The 17,169-nt window shown below is 39.9% G+C and overlaps 1 protein-coding gene across 2 annotated transcripts; it reads right to left on the bottom strand.

Annotated features, from left to right (window-relative positions):
• Positions 1-1,452: 1,452 nt before the first annotated feature.
• Positions 1,453-15,089, bottom strand: pigo (phosphatidylinositol glycan anchor biosynthesis, class O). Of its 2 annotated transcripts, XM_067434177.1 has the most exons (12): positions 14,857-15,089; positions 12,743-12,871; positions 11,982-12,463; positions 9,591-9,734; positions 9,315-9,438; positions 9,040-9,199; positions 7,145-7,324; positions 5,477-7,022; positions 5,182-5,385; positions 4,829-5,016; positions 4,468-4,538; positions 1,453-2,906 (listed from the first exon to the last, which is right to left on the bottom strand). In XM_067434177.1, exons 3-12 carry the CDS (start codon positions 12,460-12,462, stop codon positions 2,777-2,779), a joined length of 3,228 nt encoding a protein of 1,075 aa, XP_067290278.1. In that variant the 5' UTR covers position 12,463; positions 12,743-12,871; positions 14,857-15,089; the 3' UTR covers positions 1,453-2,776. The 2 variants fall into 2 exon arrangements, with proteins under 2 accessions (XP_067290278.1, XP_067290277.1); XM_067434176.1 differs by lacking the exon at positions 12,743-12,871.
• Positions 15,090-17,169: the final 2,080 nt, after the last annotated feature.

Consider the following 17,169-nt stretch of genomic DNA (forward strand, 5'->3'; position numbering starts at 1 on the left):
GTCCTGACTGACATGATGTTCCAGGAGATGACTCCATTTATGGCGAGGAAGCAATAGCAAAAACTTCAGTAGATATTAGATGTATTAATCAATGATATACATATCTGATAATATCAATTTAAAAAAATGAAAATAAAAACATCAAAATGAAGTTGAGCTAGTGTGAGCTAATATTAAATATATCACAAAGAATTGACTAATTTTCTGTTTGGTCCCTTGTTAATGTTCTTGGCATTGTATGAATAAAGTAAATATTTAAAGACAGACTATGTTTTGGTTGCGTTTCGGCTCTGCGTGACCGCGTGTATGAATATGACTCTCCAAAATAGAAACGGTTTTAACACAAACTCTGTTAGAGAACTACATTATTTGTCTGTTCAATAAAAGATCTTACTCAAGTGATAAAACGCCATCTCCGTGACACTTTTCAACATTCAAAATCCCTCAGTTGACATCTCCGAAAAGCCGAGGCAATGTTGATTCTAGTTTTATTACGAGCTCTGTTGCGTTCTTTTTTGCATTTTTTAAAGCGTAGCATGCTCCCTTTTTTTCTGCTCATTGACAATCTACAGTATGCCACTCCCACACCATACACACGAGTAGCCGGAACAACTTTTACCTATTTACATTTTTTTACGGTCTATGCTATTTACAGATATGACCAGACAAAGTTTTCCCTTTAGTTCTCAAATGTTTTTGGACTAGTATTTATGACCCATCCGAATCATTATATAAACACAGATATTTACGGTAGACCTGTTTTTAAGGTAAGTTTCGGTGCAGTTGAAGATGTCTTGATTCTAAACAAAGCTCTACTTTCCCAGTGATGTTTGATAAATGGGTCAGAGGGAGCAGAACTAAGTGTGCTGAAAAAATGCCTTGTTTTTATTTCATATTTTACTTTCTAAAGGTTACAGCTGAACTTTCAATAAATTATTTTTTGCCGCTGGACCAACACACCAGACTCCAGAGCCATAACTACCATTAAAATTGGGGCATCACGTCAGTCATTATTCTTGTGCTGTATTCTTTACACTAAAATTAGCTTTGTATTTCACCATTTCACTGAATTGTATTATTAAGCTTGTAAATAAAATAATAAGTACTAGGAAAGGCTGTAAAAGAAAACCATGGTCAGCACAGAATCTCCCTGATGTCAGAAAGATCAAACTGTTGATCAAAAAAAGAAAATGTAACAGCACAACTGGGTTGAACAGAAATCACATGAATAGATAAATTCTGCTTGTTGGTCATTCCTGAGCTTAATGGCCACTTATGCAAAGAGAATGATTATGAAAATGACAGGGCACTTTGTAATGAATTTACCTTAGCACTTACTGACCGCAGAAAGAATCAGATTTCAGAGCGGTTTTAGATTAAACAGTGCACTCTGCAGGCCAGCAGCTGCTCCTGCAAACACAAAGGAACTAGAAAGCACACACAAACAACCACTTCAAATTGTACAAAATATTTAATCGACTTTCTCCCCTTTATCAATTAAAACAATTTTAGGACCGTTAAAATTATTTCTTTCACAGCTCTAATTCAATCATCAACCACACAAAGATGTTATTAAAAGCCACTGCATGGCTTCATAAAAAATAAAAAATAAATCAGCCCCTTTCTCTCATACACACAATGCACCATGCAGAACATAATATTATATTGCATTATGGCTAAATTAACCTGAGCATATGATCATGTAATTATCTTCCCCAAGCATTTCTCAGAAAAATGAGATGGGTAAAATCATTTAATCCATTAGTGAACTAAATATATGACAGCTAAATAAATAACAGTCAATGCAAATTGAATGAAGAAATTTCATTCACTAATATCAAACAAGGCAACCGTTAAAACTAGTGACCTGCTATCTAGGTGAGGGGGGGAAGGTGTAGAAAACAACATACATGTTATTGTTTCAATCCTGATTCTTGTTATTGCTAGGGAATATACAGGACGCCATATTAACAATGATGAGTTGTTACCAACCAATGCTCAAGCTAAAAAAAGAAAAAAGCATGACAAGAAGCAGGACAATAAAAGGAAAAAAAATCATGAATATGTGCTAAAATTAATGATGCCCTTAACTGTGCACTTTTAGCTTTTAAAGAGATAGTTCAGACAAAAAAGAAAAAAAATATCTTGTCATCATTTACACTCCAAACCTGCATGACCTTTGTTTAAGCTGCTCTTTTCCGTACAATTAATGTGAATGGTGCATCCACTATTATTGTATGGATCAGTTTGGGGCGCTAGACAACGACATGAAAGTGTAAATGATGACAGAATTACATTTTAATTGAACTAGCCCTTTAAATATTTGGGTCAGTGGGGGGTTTTATGGGTTTGCACCATTACAACACTGTGGATTTCATGTAGCCCTTCAGTAAAACAACTTGTATTCTCTTTAATGACCTTGTGGAACATGGGAGTAAAAAAAGCATGCACGGAAATTATCTCCCTTTCTCTCTTTTTTCAATACAAAGGCAGCAAAGCAACCAAAGCCAACAGTTCAACGGATTATTGAAAGCATAATGACTGTTGTAGCCTTCTAAAATAGCTTTTATAAAATGTTATTGACTTTTCACACTTCAAAAATGAGGAGATGCTTTAGACCTCTTTGGTCCAAAGTCAGATGCGAAACAAATCTGGTTTTCATCTGTACGGTTGGCAGTGGAGTTGAGGAGGATGACCAGGTGTCTCCAACACATCTCTGAGAAGTTCTAGATGCGTTTGTCGGGGGAGGAAAGGGGTGTGGCCAGAGTAACAAGTGCTACCTGGAGTTCTGAGGGAGGAGCTTCTTAAACAGACCGCCCACTGACATGTCCACCCTCATCACCATGGCAACCCCCAGAATAACAAACACACTGCCCACGATAAAGCCAGATGCTTCAAACATCAGTCTGCCAAAAAGAAAAATACAGCTTAGGATGCAGTTATGAGGAGTGTTTTTTAATAATTAACTTATGCTGCAGTCGCACTGGGTCATAATTACAGCAATTACAAGATGGAAACTACTCTGGTTTCTATGGCAACACTCATAATGCCACTGTGGATCACTGGGAGGGTTTGTTCGTAATGGCAGCAAAATACTTCACTACATCACCTCATGAAAGTCAGAGTAGTCAAAACTCAAATTTAAAAAACAAATTTATGGCCTATTATGGTTTCACAGACAGGGCTTAGATTAAAGGTGCACTATGTAGTATTTTTGCAGTAAAAAAAATTTAAAACACCAGGCCAGTGTTATATATTTTGTTCAGTTGAGTTCTTACAATATCCCAAATGTTTCCAACTATCTGTAAATTGTGAGAAAATTGGTATTTTAACAAAGGAGCCGGGACATCCGAGGGAGTCGCCTGTCAATTGCGTCATATCTGCGTTACCCTCGGTTTCCGGTTTTATTCTGCAGAAACGCTTTACTCTTAGCAGTGTGAACAAGTGTCGTCAAGTGTCGTAACGTCACAACATCATTTTAAACACACTAATATGATAAACAGAGCTGCGTAACCTCATACTCACGACCGGAAAAAAGGAAATGGCGCCAGCTACCGTGTCCCTTCATAATAAAAGTCCCGCTGCTTGCGAGGCTCGTGTTGCATAACAATTGGTCCAGCGGCCTTGCTCAGCTCCCTCAACAGTCGTCACACTCTGCTCATACTACAGTAACATTAATAAATCGCATCCATAAATAAGGAAATTGCGCCAGCTACTGTGTCCCTTCATAATAAAAGTCCCGCTGCTTGCGAGGCTCGTGTTGCATAACAATTGGTCCAGCGGCCTTGCTCAGCTCCCTCAACAGTCGTCCCACTCTGCTCATACTACAGTAACGTTAATAAATCGCATCCATAAACATGATTTCTGCCCGAGTCCTATCCCGATTCTTTTCCACCAGCTGTGAGGTGAAGACCGCATGTCCTAAGATTCTGAGCTCAAACTTGGCATCATCAAGCTACACCTTTGTTTTAAATAGGCGACCTCTCGCGGACGGAAAAGTTACATAGTATAGCTTTGAGGCAGATTTAGACCTTCAATTACAACATTTAAGTATCTTTTATGAACCTGTCTTAGAAAAAAAAAACTTTACTGGTGTGCATCCTAAGACAAAACAATGGTACTAGCATATTTTGTTGCTTTTAGTTAAAAAAAAGTTCAAACATGCATGTTAGTCTGGGACTAGGCTTAAGCCTTGCCTGTGAAACCAGGAATAAATGTTCTTCATCTGTTTAGAAAACACTGCAATGCAAGACAGTTAGCTTACTAAACCTTCTCAACATGAAAAGCAAGTTCCGAGTCGGTGAATTTTAGTACATTTTTAAAGGACCTTGTTAAAAACAACATTGTCAAACAACACTGAACTATTAATTCAACCCACCCAAGTCCGTTTGAAACAATTCCTTAAAATAAGAAAGATATAAGAGGTAAAATAGAGAAAGAAACAATGACTTCGAGATGGAGACTCACTTGGGTGCAAACACTTTCCACACCATGAGGTGTCTCCTGAGGATAGCTGCAGCACAAACTGACGCAAAAACCTAAAGGTAAACAAATAATTATCATCTATATTACAGTTTACAAGAACGTACAAAACGCATTAGATGAGAATACACTAGCCTGCTAAGCCTGTTCCTACCAAGTTTTACATGACACAAATGTATTTGCATCTGGTAAATTAATTAAAGAAATAACCTACACTATCACAGTAGAATTACATTTCACAGTAACAAAGATCAAATAAGCAGTTTAAAAAATGGTCTACACGATTTGTGCGCCTGACTGTATGCTAGCACCATGCAATGTGAACGTTGGCATAATTTAAACGCACCTGCGCTCCATTCACAAAGAGGTAGCGTGCTGCAAGCTGCAGGAGACTCGAGCTGAACTTCTGAGGGTTCTCTCTCAGTCTCATCTCCATGACAGCATCCTCGCTCTCCTCCGCTCCTGCTGAGCGCGTAGATCGGGTCCCACGCACCTCGCACACCAGAGGCCAGAACAGCAGCAGAGGACAGCCAACTGCATGTGCGAATTAGACAGTGATCATCAGAAAGGGGGGAGAATGAACGGACTGAAGGCAGAATCTCATGAGCTTTAAACAAATGGCAGATGAAAGATATGACTGGTTGATAAGTATAAACATGTGAATCATGTTAAAGGGTACCTACGCTACAGTCAAGTTACCTGCAAAGATGATGTGCGAGGAGAAGGTGTTGAGGGTCACCAATGAGGCAGGAAGGACAGTGCCTGTGTGACCTTGAGGAAAACCCACAAATGCAGCACCCCACTGAATGGAGGGGAAGGTTGGGAGATGTCCTGTAGCATGGAAAAACTGGGCGGACGCCAGAGACCATGAAACCACTGGAGCCCATGGCACACTGAATCTATCTGGAAGAGTTAAAATAAGAATACTTGAGGCATCAGTAGTAATAGCTTAGCAAGGCGTAAGGTGTGAAGGTAAAAAAGGAGTGCATCTTACTGGAGTGTTTGTGCAGGCTTGAGAGGGTGGTGCTACAGGCATGGATGTGCAGCACAGCCCCGGCCTCCAACAGGAGAAGCAGGAAGGCAAGGGCCATTCCCTCTGGATGGAGTAGCAGAAGCGCCAACCCCAGGAGTCCACACAGCAGGACCAAGGGCGCAGAGTACACTGTACCCAGCCCGTAAGCCTCCACGGCTGGCCTGCTGTCCGCGTCACCACCTTCCATGACCTCGTCCTCCAGCGAGTGTCGGATACGCTGATACAGCTGTGGTATAAGATGGTGTAATTCAGCCTGTGGACTGATTCCCGTGCTGGCTCTGTACTTGGGGGGTGGCAGGGAGGTTCCTCGAGAGTTCAGTGGAGTCCTTGACTTGAGGAACACAGTCATTGGGTCCACCCACAACAGGAGCAATCCCAGGCCCAGCAGGCAGAAAGTAGTCCGCGGCAGCAACACCTGAGCTAGGCCAATTAATTCGGACAAACTCCGAAAGGTGTCCTCTGGGGTGGCGCTCACTGCCCAATGCAATCCCATGCAAACACAGGCCAGTGGTACAAGGAAGCAGGCCGAAAACACAGTCACACTGGAACAGTTAAGGTTCCCGTAGTGTCTGAGCCAGCGATGCAGAAGGTACCCCCACATGGCCAATGAGACCACAGAGAGGACATAGTGGAGGTTGCGCAGTTGGCTGTCCTGTACACGTGAGAGCGGGGAGAGGAAAGGTGAGGGCTGGCAGGTGCCCTGCTCCTCTCGGCAGTTATGGAAGGAGAGGGACAGGTAAAGCGATCCAACCAGTACTCCCAACCACACCAGCAAGATGGTGGCCTCCCGTCTAACCACTGAGGACGGCAGCGCTGTTGGGAGCTGCCGAGGGGGCTTCTGTGTGTCTGGTGGAGGAAGTGGGACCAGGAGTCCATCCCAGTTGAGATGGAGAGGAACATATACACTCAATGTAAAGAGCAAAAAGGTAACCACATGGCCCTCATAGATGACGTAGCTGTCCGAGAGTAGCGAGGCACAGCGCAAGAAAAGCACCAGCAGGGCCGGCGTGAGGAGGCCAGAAGGTGACCACCTATCTTTTGGAGAAACGCCACAAGTCCGCCATAGAAACAAAACTTCAGAAGAAAGTGCTACAGCTCCCAAACACCATGACAGCTCCAAATAGCCTTGCATGAACAGCTGACCTGCAGCTACTACTAATCCTACTAAAAGCCCTGAGAGTATGGGCAACTTCAGCAGGCTTTCCTGAATTACTACATGAGACAATTCGGAAAGGACATAGCACAGCATACAAGAAACCCCTAAAATTAAAAGCCCAGCAGCCATTTTGAAAGGACTGAAACGGGCCCAGGAGGCTCTACAAGTTTCCCTGACAGCTGTCAGATAGTTCTGCATGGAGACGACAAGCTTAGGAGAGGGAAGATGGCCCTTGTGGACAGCAGTCAAGTACTGAGAGGAAATGTTTGAGAAGTCAGACCGCAGCTGAGACAGACTGTCTGGTGGGATGTCTTTGGCCATGTTAGAGTAGGTCTCCAAGAAGCGGTTTACCTTCACATAAATGGAAGAATCAGACAGAATTAAGCTAAGCTCAATACAATTGTTAAACAAAACAAAATTAGGCAAAAATATAATTGCACCTTAAAACACAGACTAAGAGAAATTCCTCTAACCTGTTTGACGTTAATCCACAGCGCCTCAGCCTGGCTGAGTCCTGTAGGTGCACTTCGGGAGCCATTCTGAGGAAAAAGTGGCAGAAGAACCTGGCCAACACTGCTATAGGGAATAGGAACTCCTAGTAGCAGTGCCAGGGTGGGCACTAGATCAGTCTGTGGTACTACCTCAGGTTCCACCTAAAAATATAAACATGCACATGCTGAACTCCAAATGTTTGGAAAAAGTTTAAAAAAAACAAAGACATTTTATGAAGTGGAAATGAGAACCAGAAAAGTGGGGAAAAGGATAATAATTCTGCCAAAAAAAATAAACAATTTGTTTCTGTTATTAGTATTATTTTTTTATTTTAATATACAGTACATATAGACTAAAATACAGAGACATGTTTTCTTTCCAAATTTAAATTATTTGCTATTAAAGGGGGGGTGAAATGCTGTTTCATGCATACTGATCTTTTTACACTGTTAAAGACTTGGAATCCCATACTAAACATAGACAAAGTTTCAAAAGTTAAGGTGGACGTTTGATGGGAGTATTTCTTTGTCAAAAATACTACTTCCGGTTAGTCATAAGTTTCGGCAAGTTTTTTGAGATCATGCGTCCCCATTGACGTTAGTGGGGGCGGAATTTCCTTGTATGGGCCTTACGGACAATTCTACCGGAAGCGCGTGAGAGAGAGCGAGGGAGAGAGCGAAAGCAACAGCCTACGCCCATCAAAACGCTGGCTTGTAGGATGCTGGACAGGTGACAATTACACATAGCACATAACAATGTCACCAAAAAAGTGGGTTTTTGGTTGCCAGACCAAGACAGTCCTGCACAGATTCGCCAAAAACCCCGCGTTAAGGCAACAGTGGATGTAATTTGCTTTTCCGGATCAGCAACTGAGTTGCGCGAATGTTTATATCTGTTCGCTGCATTTCGGTGCCGACTGTTTCATAAACAAGGCCCAGCTCGACGCCGAATTTTCCCAATCGCCTAATGCTGAAGGATGGAGCAGTCCCAACGTTAGAAGGGTGAGTGAGACTGCTTCAAATGTCTGTGTTTTTTTTAGTCCGCTTACTAACGTCTACACAAACCACGCGTAAACACACAAACACACGTGCACAACTGCACTTCCCACATGTACACCTTCAAAGACAAAAATACGACGATATAATTCAAGTATAAATATGTAAATAACACAAGCCGCTAAGCATATTATATAGTTAGTGTAACGTTATAACTTGTAACTTACCACATACAGACGTCCTGCTCTAGTCGTTTTTGCTGCTGCTCCTGTTCAACTGCAGCCTCTGGGTCTGATTCCGGATCATAGATGTATGGCTGTATCTGATTAAAAGCCATATTTTTATTTTGAATAAAGTTTTTTTCCCGCTGTTAGGGATGACGCAGCTCGACTCAACACACAGCGCGCTGCTGCACACGTCATTATTTAGCTCCGCTCACACGACACGCCCCCACCCGCTCGGCTTTTTTCGGAAAGACTCGGAACAGCGCATCTTTCTTATATAATTATTAAAAAAATAAAGACTTTTCGGAGATATGCAGGATGCAATGCTACTCTATAGGTACTCAAGATTGACATGACACTGACTGAAACTGAGTGTTTCACCCCCCCTTTAATTATATTTTATTAATTATAATGTTGTATTTACACACCAACATTCTTTACTTTATTTCATTATACAACATTAAAATTTCTGCACAATCTATGTGTAACAAGTAAATAACTGATACAATTTTCATGCAACACAGACCAGGAGTGTTGACTGCATCCTTTAATTTGTGTGTGCCACCCTGAAAAATCCTCCAACTCGTCACCCAGCTAATTTTTTCTGGACACCACAACTGGTTGTGAAATATTAAATGAAGACAAACCATCTTTTACCTGGGAGCCTGGTGCTGAAAATAAAGGCGAGGAACTGTAGAGAAACAGGGCAGCGTCTGTTTCTTTCTGGCTCTCTCCACCATGATCTCCAGTGTCTGTCATTCCATGATCACCCATCACAACCAACAGGGTGTCATTCTTCAGACGCTTTATCACGGACCTGGGGTTAGCAGTGAGTAAGCAGCAGATGGAAAACTATTGCACAATGCAAGAAAATATATTGAAACTGTAACAACATGGCAGGATGTGGGTAGATGAAAAAGGATGGGGCTAACCTGATAACTCCATCCATCTGGGAGAGTTTCTCAGCCATCGCAGGGTGATCCGGGCCAAATCTGTGCCCACAGTGATCAACACCCAGGAAGTGAGCAATCAACACGTCCCAATCATCCCCCTCCACTGAAGAGAGCAAACAAAACATCTTAGGTACTCATTTTACAGTGTTTACAGTGTAAACATGAGCTGTGTATGTCTATTTACAAGGTAAACAAAGTGAGATCTTAAACCAACCAGGCAGGTTCCTAATCGATTGGATAAATAATTCTGCTTACTGGTAGGATAAATGTTTTGGAGAATGCCATTGTCCACGGTGTGCAAGTCTTTCACATTGAAGGAGGGGAAGGGCAGAGATTTGTGGAACTTCTTGGGGAAGAGACTCATCCATGTATCATCACCCATAAAAACAACTCTCTTGCCTTTAAACCAGGGGAGAAAAACAACTATTAACAAACACTCTAGCAGAAAAGCTACATTTATGTTCATTTCATTCAATAAAATGGTGACTTACTAAAGTTCTACAATTTCATTAGTTCCAATAGAAAATTCTGGCAAACAACAGAATTATGGAAATATATTGCAACATTATTATAAATATTGCTTTTTAGCAAATCATACAAATGTCACACAAAAAAGTATTTCAACATACAAATCCAAAGAAAAACAAATTACCATTCAAAAGTTTGGGGTTGGTAAAAAAAGATTGATTTCCTGCTTTTAACCGATTCTCATTTTAATGAACCAATATTGATTCTTAAAACTCAAGAATCAATTTTTTAGTCTATGCTTTAGTCTTTTTTTTCTTTGTCAATGAAAAGCATTGTAGTGTGCCACCTATCAAATAAATAATATGAAAAAGTCTCATACGGATAATCTCTTCCTCTTTACTACTAGTTACAGCACAAAATAAACATAAATGAACATCAGAAGGAATGTTGAAAGATACAGCGCAACTTGGCGAAATCCGTATCATGTCTCATGTAAAGGTCAAAGTATAACAACTTTTTTTATGCATACGTGAACGTGAGAGTGAGTGACAGTGTACATTGTCAAAAGAGTATGCGTGTACTGAACAGACACCGCTGGATTTTTGTAACCATGTTGCACATTACATTTTTTGCAGCATTTACATAATTTGCCATGCCTGATATAAATGTCAAATCAAATTGGACTTTAAATGAATCACAAGCTTGTGAAAAAAATTCGAATCGAATCATAAAATTTGTGTCAATACCTAGCCATTACCCAGATTTTTTTTAATGTTTATAAAAAAAGTATCTAATGCTTGTCAAAGGTATGCAGAAATACAGTAAAAGAGTAAAATAGTGTTAACAGAAAGTCTGCTCTCATAGCAACGCAACACAAATGCGTCGTGACTCGTGGTGCTCTTATAGGGTGCTTTCACACCTGCCTCATTTAGTTCGGTTGAATCGTACTAGAGTTCGTTTCCCTCTTTGGTGCGGTTCGTTTGGTCAGGTCTGAAAGCAGCAATCGCACTCGGGTGCGCACCAAAAGCAGACCAAACAAGCGTACCGAGACCTCCTTGAAGAGGTGGTCTCGGTACGCTTTCAAACGAACTCTGGAGCGATTTGTTTGTGGTGAGAACGTGATCTGACCTCAAACAGAACCAACTGCAAAAGTACTGATCATTTTTGGACTCAACCAGCTGCCGTAGACGGCTGCGCTGACATTGTGTGCATGATATTATTACCTGATAGATCGTTGGCAATATTTTCGGGAAGATGAGCATTTCAAGAGGTTAATAATTAATGCACGGCTCCTCTTGAAGTGACGAGCGATGCGCGGTCGCCGTCTGCAGTGCATTAGAGCGGTGTTTTCACGGCGCATCCGCGTGTCATTATAGAAATGTATTTGCATACTGTGGTAAATACACACAGTGTAGTAGATTATTGCCAGGGACAAAACTGGCCCGCGCAGTCGTCTCTCCATAGTGTTATTATAGTTTGCTGGCTTTTCCTCTTCTGTTGGAATTTTCCCACACGTAAATTCTGACCAATCGAAAAGCAGTTTAGGAAATATGCCATGGCCAATAAATTATGTGGATGTTGTCACGTGCGTGCGTTTTGGTTAGTTTCAACTGGTTCGGACCAAAGCAATCAGTGTGGCGTGAAAAGGAACCAAAAAAGCTGAAAAATGCAACAATGTATAATTGTTTGCCCTTGGTTCGGACCAAATGAACCGAACTAGAGATGTGAAAGCACCCATAAACACAAAGAGTCACACAAACAGGAGGTACACAGACCGCACAAATTTTCTTTTGTGTCTTATCGTGATGGAATGGTTTAAAAGCATTTGCATTAATAAGCGCATAACCGTATAATTTAGTGCTAGCCAAATGAGGACAGAAAAATAACGGAGGCTGTTAATGTGGTATATATTTTTAAGGTCTTAAAGTGAAAAAATGATTTGCATGCATTAAAGCATTATTTTTGACAGCCCTAGTATTTTGTTTCGCATTGCATTAATGCAAATATTACTAATTATTTTTATTTTTTATTGTATTGTGCATACATGGCTTAAATTATGTCTTAATGTGAAAAACAATTCTGAGTGATCATAAAAAAGTGTCTTCATTTTCTTTATGAAAAACACAATCTCTTGACAGGTTTGGTGTAAAGGAAAATGCCAATTGCAGATTAACTCACCCACTTGGCCCAGCTGGTGCACTAGATTGTCTTCCAGGATGGCATTGGATGCAAAGTTGTTCCCCACGTCGATGAACGTGGGCAGGGAACCTGTCGTAAAGCCTTTGATCCTCTGCATGGTAGTGGTGGGCGGATCGGCCCGAAAGGTGTAGAGTCTTGCATGAGAGGGGTGTGATGACTCCATCTCATCTAACACCGGCAGCTTGTTCTCGAACGGTTTGGGTGCAGTGTTCTCCGGATCATAGCGGGTGAAGTCTGCCTTCAGGGCGTCGATGATCAGGACCACTGCCCTACGAAAGCGGGGCTCACTCAGGCAGAAATCTCCCTTCATCTGGGCTCCTGGAGATAAGATGTCCGAACAGGTGCTCGTTCTGTTGACCTCCAGCCTGACGAGAAGGAAGCCTCCCACAAACAGGAAGATGCCTACATAAAACACTGAGCAGACCCAGATGAGGGCGACCAGGACAGGAAGTCTTCTCATTCTAGACAAGACGGAGATCATGGAGAATCAATATGTGGCTTATTATATATATAATTACTATTGGTTTCTATATAGTCTATATAGCAAAATTACTAAATAGTTCATTATAACATAGCTGCTAGTTGCCACGTTTAATGTAATGTGGAAAGAATGTTTTTTTTTTCTTTTTTCTGGTGAATCTGTCAACTACATTACATACAAACTGTATGCCATAGTGATTTTTTTTTTTAAATAATAGTTTTTTTGCAAGTTATATATATATATACACACACATACTCACATAAAGGATTATTAGGAACACCTGTTCAATTTCTCATTAATGCAATTATCTGATCAACCAATCACATGGCAGTTGCTTCAATGCATTTAGGGCTTTGGTCCTGGTCAAGACAATCTTCTGAACTCCAAACTGAATGTCAGAATGGGAAAGAAGGGTGATTTAAGCAATTTTGAGTGTGGCATGGTTGTTGTGTATTTCACAATCTGCTCCATTACTGGGATTTTCACGCACAATCATTTCTAGGGTTTACAAAGAATGGTGTGAAAAGGGAAAAACATCCAGTATGTGGCAGTCCTGTGGGCGAAAATGCCTTGTTGATGCTAGAGGTCAAAAGAGAATGGGAGTACTAATTCAAGCTGACAGAAGAGCAACTTTGACTGAAATAACCACTCATTACAACCGAGGTATGCAGCAAAGCATTTGTGAAGCCACAACACGCTAAACCTTGAGGTGGATGGGGTACAACAACAGAAGACCCCACCGGGTACCACTCATTTCCACTACAAATAGAAAAAAAGAGGCTACAATTTGCACAACCTCACCAAAATGGGATAATTAAAGACTGGAAAATGTTGCCTGGTCTGATGAGCCTCAATTTTTGTTGAGACATTCAGATGGTAGAATCAGAATTTGCCGTAAACAGAATGAGAACATGGATCCATCATGCCTTGTTACTACTGTGCAGGCTGCTGGTCGTGGTGTAATGGTGTGGGGGATGTTTTCTGCCACGGCCTGAGCATTGTCCATCACTTCCAAGACAATAATGCATCATGTTACAAAGCTCGAATCATTTCAAATCGGTTTCTTGAACATGACAATGAGTTCACTGTACTAAAGTGGCCCCCACAGTCACCAGATCTCAACCCAATACAGCATCTTTGGGATGTGGTGGAACGGGAGCTTCGTGCCCTGGATGTGCATCCCACAAATCTCAATCAACTGCCAGATGCCATCCTATCAATATGCGCCAACATTTCTAAAGAATGCTTTCAGCACCTTGTTGAATCAATGCCGAGTAGAATTAAGGCAGTTCTGAAGGCGAAGGGGGGTCAAACACAGTAGCATGGGGTTCCTAATAATCCTTTAGATGAGTGTATACAGTGTTGGGTGTAACTAGTTACTAAGTAATTAGTTACTGGAAATTAAAGTAAGGGATTACTCTTATTTTTTCTGTAATTTAATTACAGTTACTTCTGATGTAATTGAACTAAATACTAAATATAATTATATATAATTCAACAGTGGACTTGACATCAACATTTAAAGTCTAACTTTAAAATGCATGTTTTTATGTATCCTTCTCACATTTGTAATACTTTGGTCAGTTAATAAGAGTAATTTTTGGTAGTTTTATATTATGTATTTGAATGAATTAAGAGCCTTTTCATGTCTAACCTTGAATTGCTTAACTCAAGGGTTGATTTAGAAAGTAATTAAAAAGTAATAAGTAATTAAATACTTTTTGGCGAGAGTAATTTGTACAGTAATCTAATTACACTATTGAAGATGTAATTAGTAACTAGTAATTCATTACTTTTTAGAGTAACTTACCCAACATTGAGTGTATATACACTCACACACACATACATTTATTTATTTTTAATAGACACCCACTCATTTCAAAAACAGACACTGCAAAAACGACACTGTTTAAGGCAATTTCAAACAAACTGAAACTTAAGGCAAGAAAAATATTTGTGTGATTATAGTATGCTTTCCTTTAAATTTAATGGATACAACTTTATCTGAGGAAAATTATTTTCAGCAAAGGACTGGACATGTACTCAAAATTGTAGAATGGCTCATTTAGACATACATTTAGAAAGACAGTTCCATTCATAGACACCACAAGTGCATTCGCTGTTCCCAAAATGCTGTCTAGCTGGGCAACACACTAGGTTGAGACACAGACAGACACGACAAGCAACGCTACAGTGATTCAAAATTAAAACAACACTTTAGGACTCTCTCTAGCTAAACGTGTGCTGTATAACGTTATGTGTTCCATGCCAGATTAGTATACTACAGAAAGCAATACACACCGAGTCCATAAATGCAGGCATGTGGCTGCTGTTGTATTCACACTGTGTGTGTTGCATGCTTACAGTACTGACCTTGCTTCTCTGTGTTCGTCCTCTCTCTCTTCAGGAATGGAAATGTACACAGCGCGTCCACTGCAGGGGGACTGAAGTGCCGCAGGTTCACCGACATCTGGCAGCGGTGCTTTCAGAGCCTCACTGCTGCTCTACACTCAGTGACATGCAGCCTAAATCATGTCGGTTTTGTTTTAATATTGGTCATCTCGCAGCCCGGTTTCCACTTCCGTTGACATGCGCAGTACGCATGACGGTTGCAGGTAAAGCCGACTGTCAAAATAAAAGACACGCTTACAGCTGTTCAAAATAAAGGCCCCAGAGTCGGTTGTACTGGCTCGACTGTGTCAACTTTAGTACAAAGCGTTGTATCGAGTATTTTTTTATCACTATATTAAACTAACATATTTCAATACAAGTAAATACATTGTAATACTTTTAATTAACTGTATTTGTCCTAAAACCAAACAACTTCAAAAATTATAGGCCTACTGCATTTATTCTGGTGTATCATACATCATACATGTAACTTCTGAAAAGCTTTTATAACATTTTATTTCCAGGAATATTTAAAGAAAAGTTAACAGCATAATACTCTATACATGTCATATTCAAAATATGACAGATTAAGAATGGAGCACATATGAAATATGATCTCTTTTTTTCTCTCCATCATCATGACTAGAAAATGTATGTATGTTGCAAGTGACAATAAAATATTTACCATTCGATTCTGAATTCTTTTTAGCAAAGGTTAGCTAAATAAATCTAAAGTGGCTCTAAAAAATAGTTTGTAAACCACATTTTATTTGTATAAATGAAGTTTCCATTACAACTAAACATAAACGTGGGGGTTATTTGAAAGATTTTTTTAATTAAAAAAAAAAAAGTCAAAACTAGGTTCTCATAAAATAAGTTTTCATAAAAATAAAAATGACTTAGGGTATATATCACTGTGCATCAGATCACTGTCAGGTGCATAACAGGTTGAGACATGCCGAAGGACAAGAACGTTTACCCCACAATGCAGTGTTTATTTTAAAAACACTACCTGAATTAACAGGTATTTTGTATTAACCCTTTCATGTGTGGTGTTTACTTTTATATGTACAGTAAAGTATGATGAATATGTTAGTATTTTAGCAAATATTTTGAGTAAAATGTAGTTTTTATTCACCAAAAACTAACTGTCCACGTATATGGATGTCATGCAATTGTGGAGTCAGATTGCTGAAGTCTGATTTCTGTAACCTGCTATCTGTTCTATTTTTGCAAAAATGTTATGAATTGTACACTGTCAGGAAAAAAAGATACATTGCTGTCACTGAAGGTACCCTAAGATAAAAAAAACGATAAGGTAATATGTACCTTTAAGGTACTAATATGCCATTTAGGGGTTGAGTAAGGTACAAAGATGTACCTTTTCACTTTTGTACCTTAGTGACAGCACTGTACCTTTTTTTCTGAGATATATTGTAATAACAGACATTTAACAAATATATCATCATAACCATTCAAAATTGTATATTATGGCATTAAATGGCAACTTTACACATATACAGAGACAAAATTAGCATTTTTGCCTTTCAGAATAATAGAGAAAATCCCAGATGACAGTGAAGTGACAGTGACAGCAGTGAATGTATTCCATGATTTGCCCATATTGCTGGTTTCCACATATGCAACCCATTATAGTTCCCACTATATTGTTATTATATTGTAATATTATTGATTTTAATAAATGATGTGATATACATAGCATAACATGCCATAATAAAAACACAATGCTACATATTGTCATCTGTGGCTTTATTACGCCTTTGTTGCGAATTACGATTTGCACGGCAGCTATAATGATCATCTCAAAACAGATCATGCTGGTGTCTTGCTAACATATAGATTTTTGTTTTTCAAAATGTGACCTTACGAGGCAAAGTGATAAAGTGATTCATTTAATCCTCGGCCAATTTGCTTTGAAGAGTGTAAAACATACCTCTAACTAAACACAACAACAGACCCATGTGCCAACTGCAGTGACATCAGATCTGTGAGCACAATCAATCATTTCCTTTACTAAGATGCCAAACACACACCAATTTGGAGAGGAAATGACCATTTACTTTTGAAAACACAAATTAACATCCACCCCATTCTTACACCAGTCACCACTGAACACAATAAAGTAGCGTCTAATCACAAAGTCAACAATGCAAGTCATTGAATGTGGGAATAATGCCACATCTGTGCGTCGAGCAAGATGTGCCATCCAGCTGTTGGCAGGTAAACAGAGACGAGCCTGTTCCTCCAAAGCATGTGATGCCAGGCAGAATATAA

The sequence above is a fragment of the Pseudorasbora parva genome, chromosome 23 (genome assembly GCF_024679245.1).
Source record: "Pseudorasbora parva isolate DD20220531a chromosome 23, ASM2467924v1, whole genome shotgun sequence".
Lineage (NCBI taxonomy): Eukaryota > Metazoa > Chordata > Actinopteri > Cypriniformes > Gobionidae > Pseudorasbora > Pseudorasbora parva.